Source organism: Biomphalaria glabrata, chromosome 10 (assembly GCF_947242115.1).
Source record: "Biomphalaria glabrata chromosome 10, xgBioGlab47.1, whole genome shotgun sequence".
Taxonomy (NCBI): Eukaryota; Metazoa; Mollusca; class Gastropoda; family Planorbidae; genus Biomphalaria; species Biomphalaria glabrata.
Genome location: NC_074720.1, coordinates 9,839,256 through 9,852,823, shown reverse-complemented (window position 1 = coordinate 9,852,823; position 13,568 = coordinate 9,839,256). Strand labels below are relative to the sequence as shown.

At 37.9% G+C, this 13,568-nt stretch overlaps 1 protein-coding gene across 7 annotated transcripts in view; it reads left to right on the top strand.

Annotated features, from left to right (window-relative positions):
• LOC106067842 (uncharacterized) overlaps positions 1-13,568 on the top strand; it is a 75,259-nt gene that overhangs the window by 56,936 nt on the left and 4,755 nt on the right. For all 7 annotated transcript variants that reach the window (XM_056044242.1, XM_056044239.1, XM_056044240.1 and 4 more), the window contains 5 exons: positions 1,421-1,520; positions 1,830-2,116; positions 3,647-5,643; positions 7,908-8,299; positions 9,901-10,021. In XM_056044242.1, the coding sequence (XP_055900217.1) occupies positions 1,421-1,520; positions 1,830-2,116; positions 3,647-5,643; positions 7,908-8,299; positions 9,901-10,021 (2,897 nt within the window). The remainder of the gene's footprint in view (positions 1-1,420; positions 1,521-1,829; positions 2,117-3,646; positions 5,644-7,907; positions 8,300-9,900; positions 10,022-13,568) is intronic.

The window sequence follows — 13,568 nt, the reverse complement described above, 5'->3', positions numbered from 1 at the left end:
CATTTGATTTTGATTTATTTTTTATAAGTTCCGTTATATGGCGTGTTTGTGACTGTCTGGTATTCAGCAGTTTGTTTATTTTGTCGTTGTAGTAATGTGAAGTCACTATAACCATTTTTTTTTTTTTAATTATTATTCAAGGGAAATAATAAGCTATTTTAAGTGAAGAAATATTCATCAAGGGTTGTCCTTCCTTGGCATGATTACCTGTCGGAAAATAATTTATGGTCGTTTTCATTATTTTTCCATTATTATCTCAAAATGGAGAGTTGTTTTGTGTTTCAGTAATTTGATACTAGACTTCCAGTGATTATAATTCTTTGAACTTGTATCAGGATATCTTAAATCACAATTTTATTACAAATTGGTATTGAAATAGAGCATGTATACTCGATTTATTTATTTTTTTACTCGGGGACCCATTCATATAGTCAAAGCTTGCCCTAGAAAGATATGTCCATTTAAGTCATCTTGGTGTCTCCATGTGAATGTATTTGACATTGAAACTGTACAAATATTTTTTACGCACAAAAGAAGCTCAACTTATAGATCTCTACACACTTTGATTTGTGGTTGACACGATATTCTCGAGGATTGTTAACCTTGTCAAACAGACTGGGAGCCTTGAATTTCCTGGAGCCATAAATGTGTTGGGGGCGCGGAGGTCGAATGTCGCTTGGCTTCCGACCCTGAGGTCCTGGGTTCGAATCTCGTTGAAGACAGGGATTTTAAGTTTCGCGATTATTAGGGCGCCCCTGTAGCTTAGCTGACTATAGTTGGGGAAAGTAAAGTCGGTTGTGGTGGCCATTCTGCTCGTTAACCGTTGGCCAAAGAAACAGATGACCTTCACATCGTCTGCCCCTGTGTGTACTTTAATTCAAAAAGAATGCTGCAGAAAGTCAAAGCTACACTTTTCGGCAAGAAAACTAAACGTAATGCAAGTCAGAAGAACCATTTCAGATAATCAATTTGCATTGTTGCACACTTACAAACAAAACCTAACAACCTATTATCGATAATAAGATTTTTTTGTCGGCCCGGAAGGAGAAGTTAGCTTTTTAAAGCTTTCCTTTTTTTTTTTTTGATCTAAGAAAACACAGACCGACAGACTGCTCAAAATTATCAACGGCTTTTTCTTATTTCGGGTGTTGCTAAAAATACCAACTATAAGTCTTATCTTTTTAAAATAAAACGAAGAGAAATTATCGACTTATGAAGTGTTTAGATAAGGGGTAAGTCCTTCAGATGCTGGTGAAAATAAGATATTGATTAGTCCAGTCAGTTATCACCTTTGAACTCCAAACTAATGTAACGTCTGCGTCTGCCCAACGCAAGGTCTGCGCGGGAATATTAGAAACTTTTTGTACTTTAATTTGTTTGAGCAAGTCGTAAAGATCTACTTATATATGCTCATAAACAGGACTATAAGGGAATCTTAAATGATTTTGGCTGCAGGATTGGTCATTCTACAAGTTCCAGGCCTCTAATCATCATAATCGATGGCACTGATCGTCTGACAAGTAAGTTATTTATTCACCTATTGCTTTACACCTCTTTGTGCTCGATAGAACCCAAAAAATCACAAACTTAGATCAGTCTCTTACATATGACGGTTCTAGTGAAACTCAGCATGGTTAGAAACATTTTTCGAATAAATACAAACTGTTTTTTGACCATGCAGTTACTTCGAATCAGAAAAATAAATTACACCTCTGGAATACCATAATCAGGAATTGTACTGAGATAGGACATTTTTTTCTATATCAAAACTGGTTTTGATTATGTTGTTTTCATTTTTCTAATAATTTTCTTTTTTATTGTTTTATTAGATGAAAATGAAGGGAGAAAACTACAGTGGCTTCCAGTCAAATTACCTCCTCATGTCAAACTGATATTGTCAACAGTGTCCGATGACAAGTACGAATGCCTGCCTGCTGCTAGAAAGATTTTGTCCGGAAGTGTTCAAAATTTTCTGGATGTAGGTCAACTGACAGAGCCAGATGCTTTACCTTTGCTCCGTTATTGGTTCGAATCTTCTGGAAGGACCGTAACAGATGAACAATTTCAAGTACTGATCAACGCTTTCAGAAAATGTCCATACCCTTTATTTTTAAAGGTACCATAGTCCTAAATACGCTATCGATGTTTTTATTACCTTAAGTTCTTGTGTTGTGTTTGTTACCAGATAAAGTGATAACACTCGACCGCAGAAAGGTATCGTTTCTCACGTTCCCTCAGAACTGAAGGTTAATGCCCCCAGAACAGAAGATTATTGCCCTCAACAGAAGATTATTACCCTCAGAGTAGAAGATTATGGCCCTCAGAACAGAAGATTATTGCCCTCACAACAGAAGATTATTGCCTTCAGAATAGAAGATTATTGCCCTCAGAACAGAGGATTATTACCCTCAGAACTGAAAGTTAATGACCCCAGAACAGAAAATTATTGCCCCCACAACAGAGGATTATTTCCCCACAACAGAGGATTATTGCCCTCAGAACAGAATATTATTGCCCCCACAACATAAGATAATTGCCCTCAGAACAGAAGATTATTGCCCTCAGAACAGAAGATAATTTCCCTCAGAACAGAAGATTATTGCCCTCAGAACATAAGATAATTGCCCTCAGAACAGAAGATTATTGCTTTCTAGTTCAAATATTATAAAGGTCGGAGGCAAGAGTGCCACCCCAGGACCATTGTGGTGGTAGTTCTATTTGAATAGCACAAGATCAGGCAGCTAATTTCAAGGTCTTGGTTTAGTATCATAAGCATCAGATATCACATGAAGTATTTAACATTAGATAAAGGATATAGTCTACTTCCAAAATGATAAATATTATACAGTTTCCCTTTTTATTTATATCCGTGCTCGACAAGTTTGGGTGCATCTATTTATTTAAGATGCTAGTGATGGGAGGATTACCAGCTGCCGTCGCCTCATTGTGGCACCTCCGTTGAACGTCCGCCCGGGGAGGTGGATAGGCCAAGAACGAGAGCTAACATGGCTCCCATTAAACTACCACTGTATGCTCTAGAGAGTGTACCTGCACGTGGTGGGGATGTCCTTGCTAACCAGTCTGAAATCCCACCACTTCGTTCCCCAACGGGCCCATACGAGTGTTGATTTGTCCCCTCACTAGTGCGATGGGACAGTACAGGCATTAGCAGGGCTCCACGTGGGGCTTGGGCCTCCTCCCCCGCATGAGAGGAGGAACATGTCGGGGCTTGGAGGAGTGTGCAACATGACCAGCCGGGTGTGACTACATGATCACCTAGCTGCCGGGGGACTCCTGACAGAGGAGTCGGTGAAGAGGCAAATTATCATCCTGGAAACGGGATAAAGGCCTTTCCAGGGTCACATGGTTCATAAAAAGGTCATCTCGAACCATAAAGGACATCTGATTCAGTCATGGAATTAGTGTTTTGAACTGTCCTTACAATGGTCCCGATTTCGAGGCCTTTCCACTTCAATCACCTGTCCTATAGGAGGTTTAGGTTGGGTCTTAATCATCTTTCATTCTGAAGGAACCTCTGAGTCCTGAATGCCAGAAAAATTTGTTCAAGACTTAATTTTTGTTCGTTTAATTTTTTAACACATTACAAAGTTCTATTGTTTTTTATGAAACTGCAATATTTTCACAGGTTGCATTTACAGATGTCCTGACATGGTCATCCTACATGAAACCAGAGTGGGCCAAACTTGGAGAGACAGTCAAAAAATTGGCGACTCTTAGATTTGGAAGGTTGGAGAGAGATCATGGCGAACCACTGGTCAGGCGTGCGCTAGGCTACATCACAGCTTGCAGAAATGGCGTTACAAGTAATGAAATGGAGGATCTGCTTTCTCTAGACGACGCTGTCATGGATGACGTCGTGGCTGCATTCAAGCCCTCGGTTCGGCGAATTCCGCCTCTACTTTGGATCAGATTGCTAGAAGATATAGAGGACTTGATCTCTGAGTGCAAGGCTGATAATTTAGTGACTATACGTTGGGCGCACTCGGATATAAATGAAGCTGCCGATGAAAGGTATCTCGTACAACGAGATAAAGCGCCTTCATATCATAAAGCTTTAGCAGAATACTTCCAGTCCATATGGGCGGGTACGCCAAAGCCATTTACGGGAAATGAAAAAGGAGCAGATAGGTTAGTGTCAAATCAAGATTTATTTTCCGAGCCACCAGACTCAAAGGGCTACGGTGACGATCGCCTGTACAATCTTCGTAAAGTCAACGAACTGCCTTATCATCTTCTCAGAGCCCAGCTGAACGTTCAGTTAAAGCAGTCTTGCCTTTGCAATTTCGAGTGGATGTTGGCCAAACTTTGCGGCACATCTCTGGCATCTCTTCTAGAAGAGTATCAGCCAATCATAGCCGCAGAGCCTCAGGAGATAGAGCTGAAGCTGCTCTACGAGTCTCTGCATTTATCAGCCAAAGCCCTCAGGTGCGACTGTAGACAGCTGGCGTCTCAGATTGTTGGTAGACTGAACAACATTCTCACGGACGATAATCCTAAATCCCCAGGGGATGTAAAAAAGTACCCAAATCTTCACAGCCTTGTGGCAGCAGCGAAACAATCTTCGCTTCCAGCGTTGGTTCCTTCAATTAGCTGTCTGTCCGAACCTGGAGGTGTTCTATGTGATCAGCTGTCTGGACACGCAGAGCCCATAACTGCTTTTACAATGACAACTGATGGAATGCAGGTTCTGACTGCTTCCAAAGACAGGACAATGAAGCTGTGGGATATAAGGACAGGCAGGGTAATTAAATCAATTGAAGGTATAGGTTGTAACGTGTCAACTCTGAAAATAGCCAAAGACAATTCATTAGCTATTACAGTAGAGGGCCAGGGTATTAAAGTCTGGAGCATTAAATCACACAGTTGTTTAGCAATTTTCGACAACTTTATTGACCCACCCAGTATAGCAGTGACAGCTGACGGTCAAATTTTAGCGTCAGTTTTTGATGGCTCGGCTTTGTTTCGATCATGGAGTTTGGACAGCTTTGTGTTGCTTTGTGAAGCGAGCTTTCCAGATAATAGCATCCATAAAGACAATGCAGTTCTGATTGCGGACTCTTCAGTTGGCGATAAAATCTTGCACGCGTTTAGAAGTAACAGTATGGCTACAGTTCAAGCTGCTCGATCTGGGCAGATTATTGGCACCCTACAGTGCCATGATAAGTCATCGGCCATCGTGGCCCTGGCCATATCTCGGGACTACTACATCGTCTGCTGCAGACAACAGAATGTCACGATGAGCGAGATTCATACTCTGGAGCTCTTTGATATTGTCAAAAACACATACATCCGCAGCATACGCGGCTGCCCTTTGGACAACGTTCGCTACCTCTTCGTCAACCTCGCATGCAGCCACGCCATAGGTGTCTCCTTCAACAAGGCTAACCACACCTCTGATGTGGTGCTCTTTAACCTGGAGACTGAGGACCACAAACATTTGGCGCACCACCCCTCTGTCAGCACCATGGGAGCGTGTATGGACTTCCGTTACTGCATCACGGGGGCAGAGGGGGAGTGCTCCCTGCGAATATGGGACATCAGCTCCAGGATCAACCAACCCTCGCCAAAGGCCAAGAAGACTCACGGAGTTGCTGAAATCTGGCCAATGATAGATAACCCGAGGTAAAGGAATCGTTTTTTTTTTTTTTGTTGTTCTTTGTTTGTATTGTCCTGCTGTTTATATATTTATTGAGAGAGTTAGAGAGAGAGACAGACAGAGAGACAGCGAGAGATGGAGAAAGGGAGAAAGACATTAAGACATAAATTGGTATGCAATAATGAATAAAGTAAAGAGGGAGAAGAGGACCTATTAGAAGAAATAGTTAAAAAGAAATAAGAAATAATCAAAAAATATATACCTATTTCAATTCAAAGATTATTAATACATACTTTGTTTTTAAAAAAAAAGAAAAAAGTAGACCGATAAGCATTATTAATATCACTATCTTATGTTAGTTACTAAAGTTATTGGTTTTGAAATATAACCTTGCTTTTTCAACTAGGAATATTCTAAAGGTATTAATTATATTTGTTTTTCTTATCTAAAAAAAATGAGAAATATTAACTAGAAATGAATACTTAAACTATTAGTTGCATTAGATATTGTCACAACACTTGTGCCAGATGTAACAACATGCACGATGTTACGATGTGTTGTTATGCCGGGGATTTTACTTGAATTCAATAGTTAACAAAAATGACGATCTAGAATGACAATCGACGATTCTTTGATAAAACAAAACTCTGGAACTTTAATAAGTACAACGTAAGTACAGTTTATGTACAAATTACAAATCAATGAGCATGGAACATATTACAAAGGCTTTAGATCAAAGCTCCTAGAAACGTGACTGACTACAAAGGCATTATTTTATCGACTGACTTTACCTTCTTACTACCGCCAATTCTCTGGCGCTAACTCTTTTCAAAAATGTCTTTGTTTAAATTCAAATCAACCAATAGATTTCAAACATACTAATTACGTCCCTTGGGTAAATCCTGACGTGTTGAAAAGTGTCTAAATTTGAGGATTAAATCCCGAGACTCATGTCGAGGGCTTATATTACTTTCAAAAAGTGAAATGTACAAACAATTCTATAATGTAATCTGTGACAGATATTCATCACATGGACTCAAAGTTTATCAACAGACAACTAAGTCCGGAGACTAATCTTCACAAGACAGTTTTGTTTTCATTAATCTTGAACTTTCTACCTACTATTTATGTAGATTTACTTTTTTAATTACTAATTAAGTATTTATTAATCATATTTCAAAGTTAAATTTTAATTCTTTATACTTTAATATTTGTGAAATGTGAGAAGTTAGAATAATAATAATAATAATAAAGCCCACAAAAGAGGCAGAAGGGCCCAAAAAAGAGGCAAAGAAAAGAGGCTTAATGCCCAAGGATTCATATGATGACAAGGCTAAAATTGAATAGCGCAAATTCTGAGGTTTCCTTTAAAAAAAAAAAGATATTACTATTGTGGTGTTCTTTCCTTTTTTTATTTGCTTATTGTTATGTATCCAATCCAAAACTTCATTCCGTGTGTCACGTGACTGCTTCTGCTGTCTCTAAGTCAATGCTCATATGAGGATGTCTAAATTTAGACTGTTCAATTTATTTTATTTTATTCAATAATTCTCTAATCTCTTAACAAGTTTACTTTAGGTAATCGGTGTGTGTGCATTATTGTTGAATTTCATCTTGCAATGTGAATGTATAGTTGCTGGGCTATGTCGCCAATAAGAATATAAAATCTGTCGTTTTCTTCAATGTCAATTGGTCTAGAATCTAGAGTGTCAAAGACTAAAGTGTTTTGGACTAATATGGACCATAACATTAGTTCTGATGTGTGCTATGACAAGTTCCACTATAAAGCCCACATATTTCTTTATATAACTTTCTCTTCTTTATCTCTCGAACGTTCTTTTATTACTTAAAGAACCCTAACTGGATTTCAGAAATAAAACTGTAAAGTAACAGTAAATGACTTTGATTACTGTGATAGTCTCTATACTAAAATACCTTTTTCAGAATTTGTCATTTGTAGTTCAGGCAATATAAAAGTCAACTGTTTAAATACCCGAAGGTTAACGAGAGTGACGTGTGGCCAGCACAACGATCAAGAGTCTTTACTTTCTAAAACTAATGTCTGGTACCCATTAGTGTTGGCTGGACTAGGGGCGTCCTTAATAAAAAAGAAAAAAAAAAACACACAGCGGAATAATCCCATTCTTTACCTACATTGGAACCCTACACCCTTGGTTCGGAGGCAAAGCGCGTTACCACTCAGCCATCACGTCCCCTTTAAAAAAAAACAACAACTCGAACTTGAACTTATTCTCTATAAAATTTGTTTTCTGTCTTTTCCTCTCCACAGGTATGTTGTAGCCAAAGCAATCAATAATGGACCAATTAGCGTTTGGAACGTCGCCAAAGGAAAATGTCTCCAGTCCGCAGTCAGGATCGAGCGGGGTCTGGCCGAGGGCACGGACGCCATGGTGATCAGAAATACAAAACTGGTCATCCTGACTGACAAAGGGTACTCTCCCGTCACTCAGGACCAGAGACCTGTCTTTCAGACGGTCCTGGTGTATGACCTTAAGCTCAAGAAGTATGTCCGAAAGTTGACCGGCTGCTACATCGTGCCGGCCCCATCCCACGAATATGTACTTCTGGACAACGACTGCCTTCTAGGACCCTCCGAGAGCAGGTCCCATTTTGTCATCTGGAATCTATTAACTGGCCATGCAGTAACTAGAATTAAGACAAGTAAGTCTAGTGTAGTTATTTACGAGGAAATTATCCTTGTACAATCTTTTTCAATTGGTAGTGAAAAAAAATCTACAAAATTAACATCTTTTCTTAAAAGAATTTAAACTAACAAGAATCACTATAAGTTAACACTTGGATAAAGGTAGGATACAATACACCATGGCCGGCTTTAAGTAATTGGATGCCCTAGGTGAAGTAAAATGACATAGAAAAACGCTAAATTATGACCGAAATATACACAACGAATAAACATCTTCCAGTATCTATATCTACATCAACAAATAAATGAAAGTCATACAGCACCAACAGCGCGAGTGTGCTTCATGGACGATTCGTGATCACCAGACTAGAAATGACCTTACGAGTCACTTTTCATTAAAAGGAAAAAAAAAAAGGTCTTCTAGCATATGTAGTCTAACCAGTAGATCTAAACATTTGTGAATAAACCTTGAATCATAGTAGAAACTATGAGCCAAGCTAGTAGGCGTAGAACCATGGAGTTCTGCTATGTTGAGAGCGAGGCTAGTACACATAAAACAGAGTTCTGCTATGTTGAGAGCGAGGCTAGTACACATAAAACAGAGTTCTGCTATGTTGAGAGCGAGGTTAGTACACATGAAACAGAGTTCTGCTATGTTGAGAGCGAGGTTAGTACACATAAAACAAAGTTCTGATTTTTTATAGATTTGATCCACTTTTCGCAATTTTTTTTTCTAAAAAAATGTTTACATTCCTATTTTAAGGTCACAATATTACTTATTAAATAGAATACATAGAATAATATCCATTTAAATAGTGTTATAATAGGTGATGGTATCATTGTATTATCATTAAATGGAAATCTCTGTCTCCCTTGCACAACTTTTAGCTAAAGAAAAACGCAAAATAGACATGACCGGATGGACGTGGTTAGAGAGATGGAATGATCGCTTGAGGAAGTGCATAGAATTACGATTGTGCAGAGAATTGTTATTTATGATAAAACAAAACACTTGCGTTGGAAACATTTCAAACCAACCTTAATGCGTTATTACCTTTCACTTTTTTTTCACAAACGTAAGATAAAGTGCTAGTCTCTAATTAACATGCACCATTATATTATTATTATTATAGCTTTTATATAGCGCTACTTCTATGCTTATAGCATGCTCAGGGCGCTTTTGGTCCAATCTCATTTGTCCAATCTCATTTGTGGACTAGTGGGGGAGATGGGGTATCTAGGAGTTCCGTGCTGCCTTTAGGCGCTTAGTAAACACAACTCTGCTCGAGTCAGGTGTCGAACCTCGAGCCCCCTTCTAGGTAGCCAAGCCAAGTTCAAGCCCACTTGGCCTCTCGACCACGCTTTCCACACATGGATATAAGTTGGACGTAACTATTAAGATTAAACCTCTGTAATCTATAAGACAAGAATTTTTTTTTAATCTAGGTGTAATAAACAGTTCTAAAGTCCAGCCCTAAGATCCCCCTCCCCCCAAAAAAACAAACACAAAAACAAAAAACTTTAAAGCTGCACTTCAAAAAAGCGTTAAACCAAATTCGAGTTTTGTAAATAACATTCTTGCATCCAATTGATTTCAATGTTTGTTTTTACACAACAGCATTCAAAGATCTGGAGCGCAGAAAGACAGATCGCAGCGGCTTGAGGACTGTGACCACACCGAAACCTAAGAGAACATCGTCTGCTACTATGACACCATGGGACAGACGAGCAGAATCCAGGTAAACACACACACACTCAGCCACATACACACTCACACACACGCATACGCATATATGAAATATGAATGTTCATTTCGCTTTAAATCACAATCACTCAATTGTATGTAGATTTGAAGCTAGATATTTCGGCCGTCAATTATATTCTTATTGTTTTTACCCAGCGCATCTTTCGCACTCTTGTAGCACTCTGTGTCCTCTGGTTCAATCTCTTTCATAATCTCGATAATATAAAAGTTATTACCCTTATTCAATGCCAAAGAAGATAATTAAATTACTAATAATTAATTAACTAGATTTAATAATTTTTTCATTGATTCATAATTTGTTACGTACAATAAATAGTTGTTTATACTTTCAACTTGATGGGAGAAATTAAATGTACAATTATCTAAGGATACGAAACCCAGCGTACCCTGAGATCACTGAAGGATTAATTTCCCTAGTTGTTATCAAACAAATAATTAATTATCAGTAATTAATGGACTAATTGGTTATTTTTGTTCATATTGATTCATGTCATGTCTTTGAATAAGTGTGTAAAGTGTCAAAATGATTCGAGAATTAGAAATGGTAGATTTTGATTAATTTTAACAGCAAAATGTTTTATTTATAATACATAAAAGTATTCGTAGCGCGACAAGTGACCCGTGACAAGTCGGATGTGACATGTGGCATGTGTTGTATGACATCTGGCATGTGATGTATGGCATGTGATATGTGTTGTATGGCATGTGACATGTGTTGTATATGGCATGTGTTGTATGTCATGTGTCATGCGTTATATATGACATCTAGCATGTGTTGTATGACATATGGCATGTGTTGTATGACATATTACATGTATGACATATGCCTTCCACGAAAGTCGGTTATGCGAACTCCAAGGGACAAATGTAGCACCTATCGCAAATCTTGTTCTTAAAGAACATCAATTTGGCTTCGGCATTCGACCGCGCATTGGGAGAGAAGACATATAGTTTTATTATTAGTTCAAAACGACAAGCCAGGAAGGTTCCGAGACTGAATCGTCTGTGACGGTCTAAGCAACTATTGGTCATTGCAAGTGTTCTGGCTCTCTTATTAGTTGTTACTTTCCGACTCCAGGGTGCGTAGCAGATATTATTATCTAGTTTATTGATTTTTCATGCAAAATGTTTCTGAATCAGTAGTCACGTTTATTAACCTTAGAAGGCGTAATCTTTCATGCAGAACAATTAAATTGCAGTATGTAATTATTTAATGGCAAATAGTACAGCACCTACTTTAGGTACTTTATTAAGTGGCAAAAATAAGGCCTACAGCGTTTGAGGCAGCGGACGAGCCCGTTAGCGTAATGTGGTACGGTATATTTAGGCGCAAGGCCCGCATATGAAAATCGCCCAGAGCCCTGCGCTATGTTAGGGCCGCCTCTGCCCACATCATTTGTCAACAGAAACATGTGTTTTCACTTTTCACTCACTCGTTTGTGTCTGTGATGTTTCTACCTGATTCATATTTTAAATCAGTCAAAGCTTATATTAACTCACTCTGTCTGAAAACTTCATTTCTCCTAAACCCGAATCTCGGATCAAGAAATGTTCACAATCATATTTTTTGACATGACAAGTAGATCAATCAGTTAATTTACCATTTGGTTATGAATTATTTCGTTTGGTAATTAAAACAAGAAAAACATTGTACTTGACTGATGTAGTGGAGTAAGTTAATCTAGTCCCCTTTCAGACCTTGCGGTCTATAGGGCAGGTGATGTAAAGGTCATCTGCTTCTGTTGCCGACGGTTAATGAGGGTGTCATGTGGCCAGCACAACGACCAACTGCGTTTACTTTTCTGTCATGTACAGCTGGGTAGATTCAGAGACGTCCTAAATATCCAAAAATTAAAAATCCCCATCTTTACCAGGAAATTAACCCGGGACACTTTATTCAGAACTTTAGTGCTTTACCACACTACCATAGCTTAAAGGAGTCTAAAATTCTTGAATCACATAATCACCTCAATCCCTGAAAAACATGAAACGTTTAGTTCAGGGGGAGGTAAAAATGCCATTTCGGTCTATAAAATAGTATTTCTCTTAGTAAGATAAACGGAGGTCTAAAATAGTTCAATTACAAAAGCGTTGGGATACGTTGACACTACATTGTGAGATACATGTAATGAAGCTGAGTATGTACACTTTGTAATTGACTTGATCGAACGCTCATACACACTAACAGCTTTATTTCTAAATAATGTACAATTTTTTTCCATTTTTCCATGTCAAACAAATAAAAAATAATTACTATTAATTAATTGACAAATTGGTTCATTTTTTAAATTGATCTCTGTTTTGTTAGGTACAATAAATGTATGTTTCAAATGATTGTGGAAGAAATAGGTCCAGACTTAGGTGATGGTGATCAGAATGTTCTTGAACGTTTATCTGTATATCAATGACTAGATGCATATATTTGCATTGACGTGTCTGTTCAAGACAAAAATTGTCTAGACCTAATTTACTATTAGAAGATAATATTTCGAAAAATTATAATGGTCAAACTAGAGTTTTCCCAGTGTGGCCTATAAGGTAGTAATTCTTTTCCCAAAGGTACACATCAACCGTCAATTTTCTAGTGAAATCTCTAGAGAAGTATTCGAAAGCATTGTACGTGCAATTTTCAAGTTTTAGTTTCCCCGAAGAGTTTGCAAGCTAAATAGAGGAATTATAATTAAAAAAAAAAACCCCGCTTTTTTGTGTTTATGTAGCTAGGTAGGACTAAATGATCAATTCGGAATTTTCAAACATGGCGAAAAAAACTATAGCAAGGTGTTTTGATGTATCCGGCGTAGAGGATAAGTAAGTTTTGAAAAGCAATGTTCTTAAAAAAAAGTCTTTGATTATTTTTGTGAACGTTTTAACACAGTTCAATCAAATTTTCTAAACCTTAAACTTCATTGTAAGTTTGATTTAGTTAACAAATGTGAGCTTCAATTAAGCGCCCTCAGCATTTTTTAAAAAGTAAAAGTAAATTAACCCATTCGGATCTGGTGGTTTATAGGGCAGATCATCTCTTATGATGGTAAAGGTCATCTGTTTCTGTGTTCCACGGTTTACGAGGGTGGCATGTGGCCAACACAACCAATAACCGGCTTTACTTTTCCCCAACTAGTGTCAGTGTCACAACTGCTTCTTCTTGATCCTTGATAGTGCTAGAATATGTTACAGGTGTTCTTGTTGAAGATGCTGAGATGTGCTAAAGTTGTAGACCTTTTCTTGAGATGTCAGATGTTACAAGAAGTTACTGTGATGTGCCGGGGATTCTATATCTCTAGATCTAAATACTATCTTAGAGATTCAATAAGTGAAGATCCTTTTAATCAAATACAGAACTTTAATTCAGAACTTAGAATCACAAAAATAGATATAATATATACAGAAATAAAACTGTATCAGATGAATAACTTCGTTTTAAGCTCAATAATAAACTATATTCAGATTACTACTAGATCTAATAACATAGAAGACTTGTCTCTACAGATTTTAGCTGAAAACTAAAATACGTCCAACCT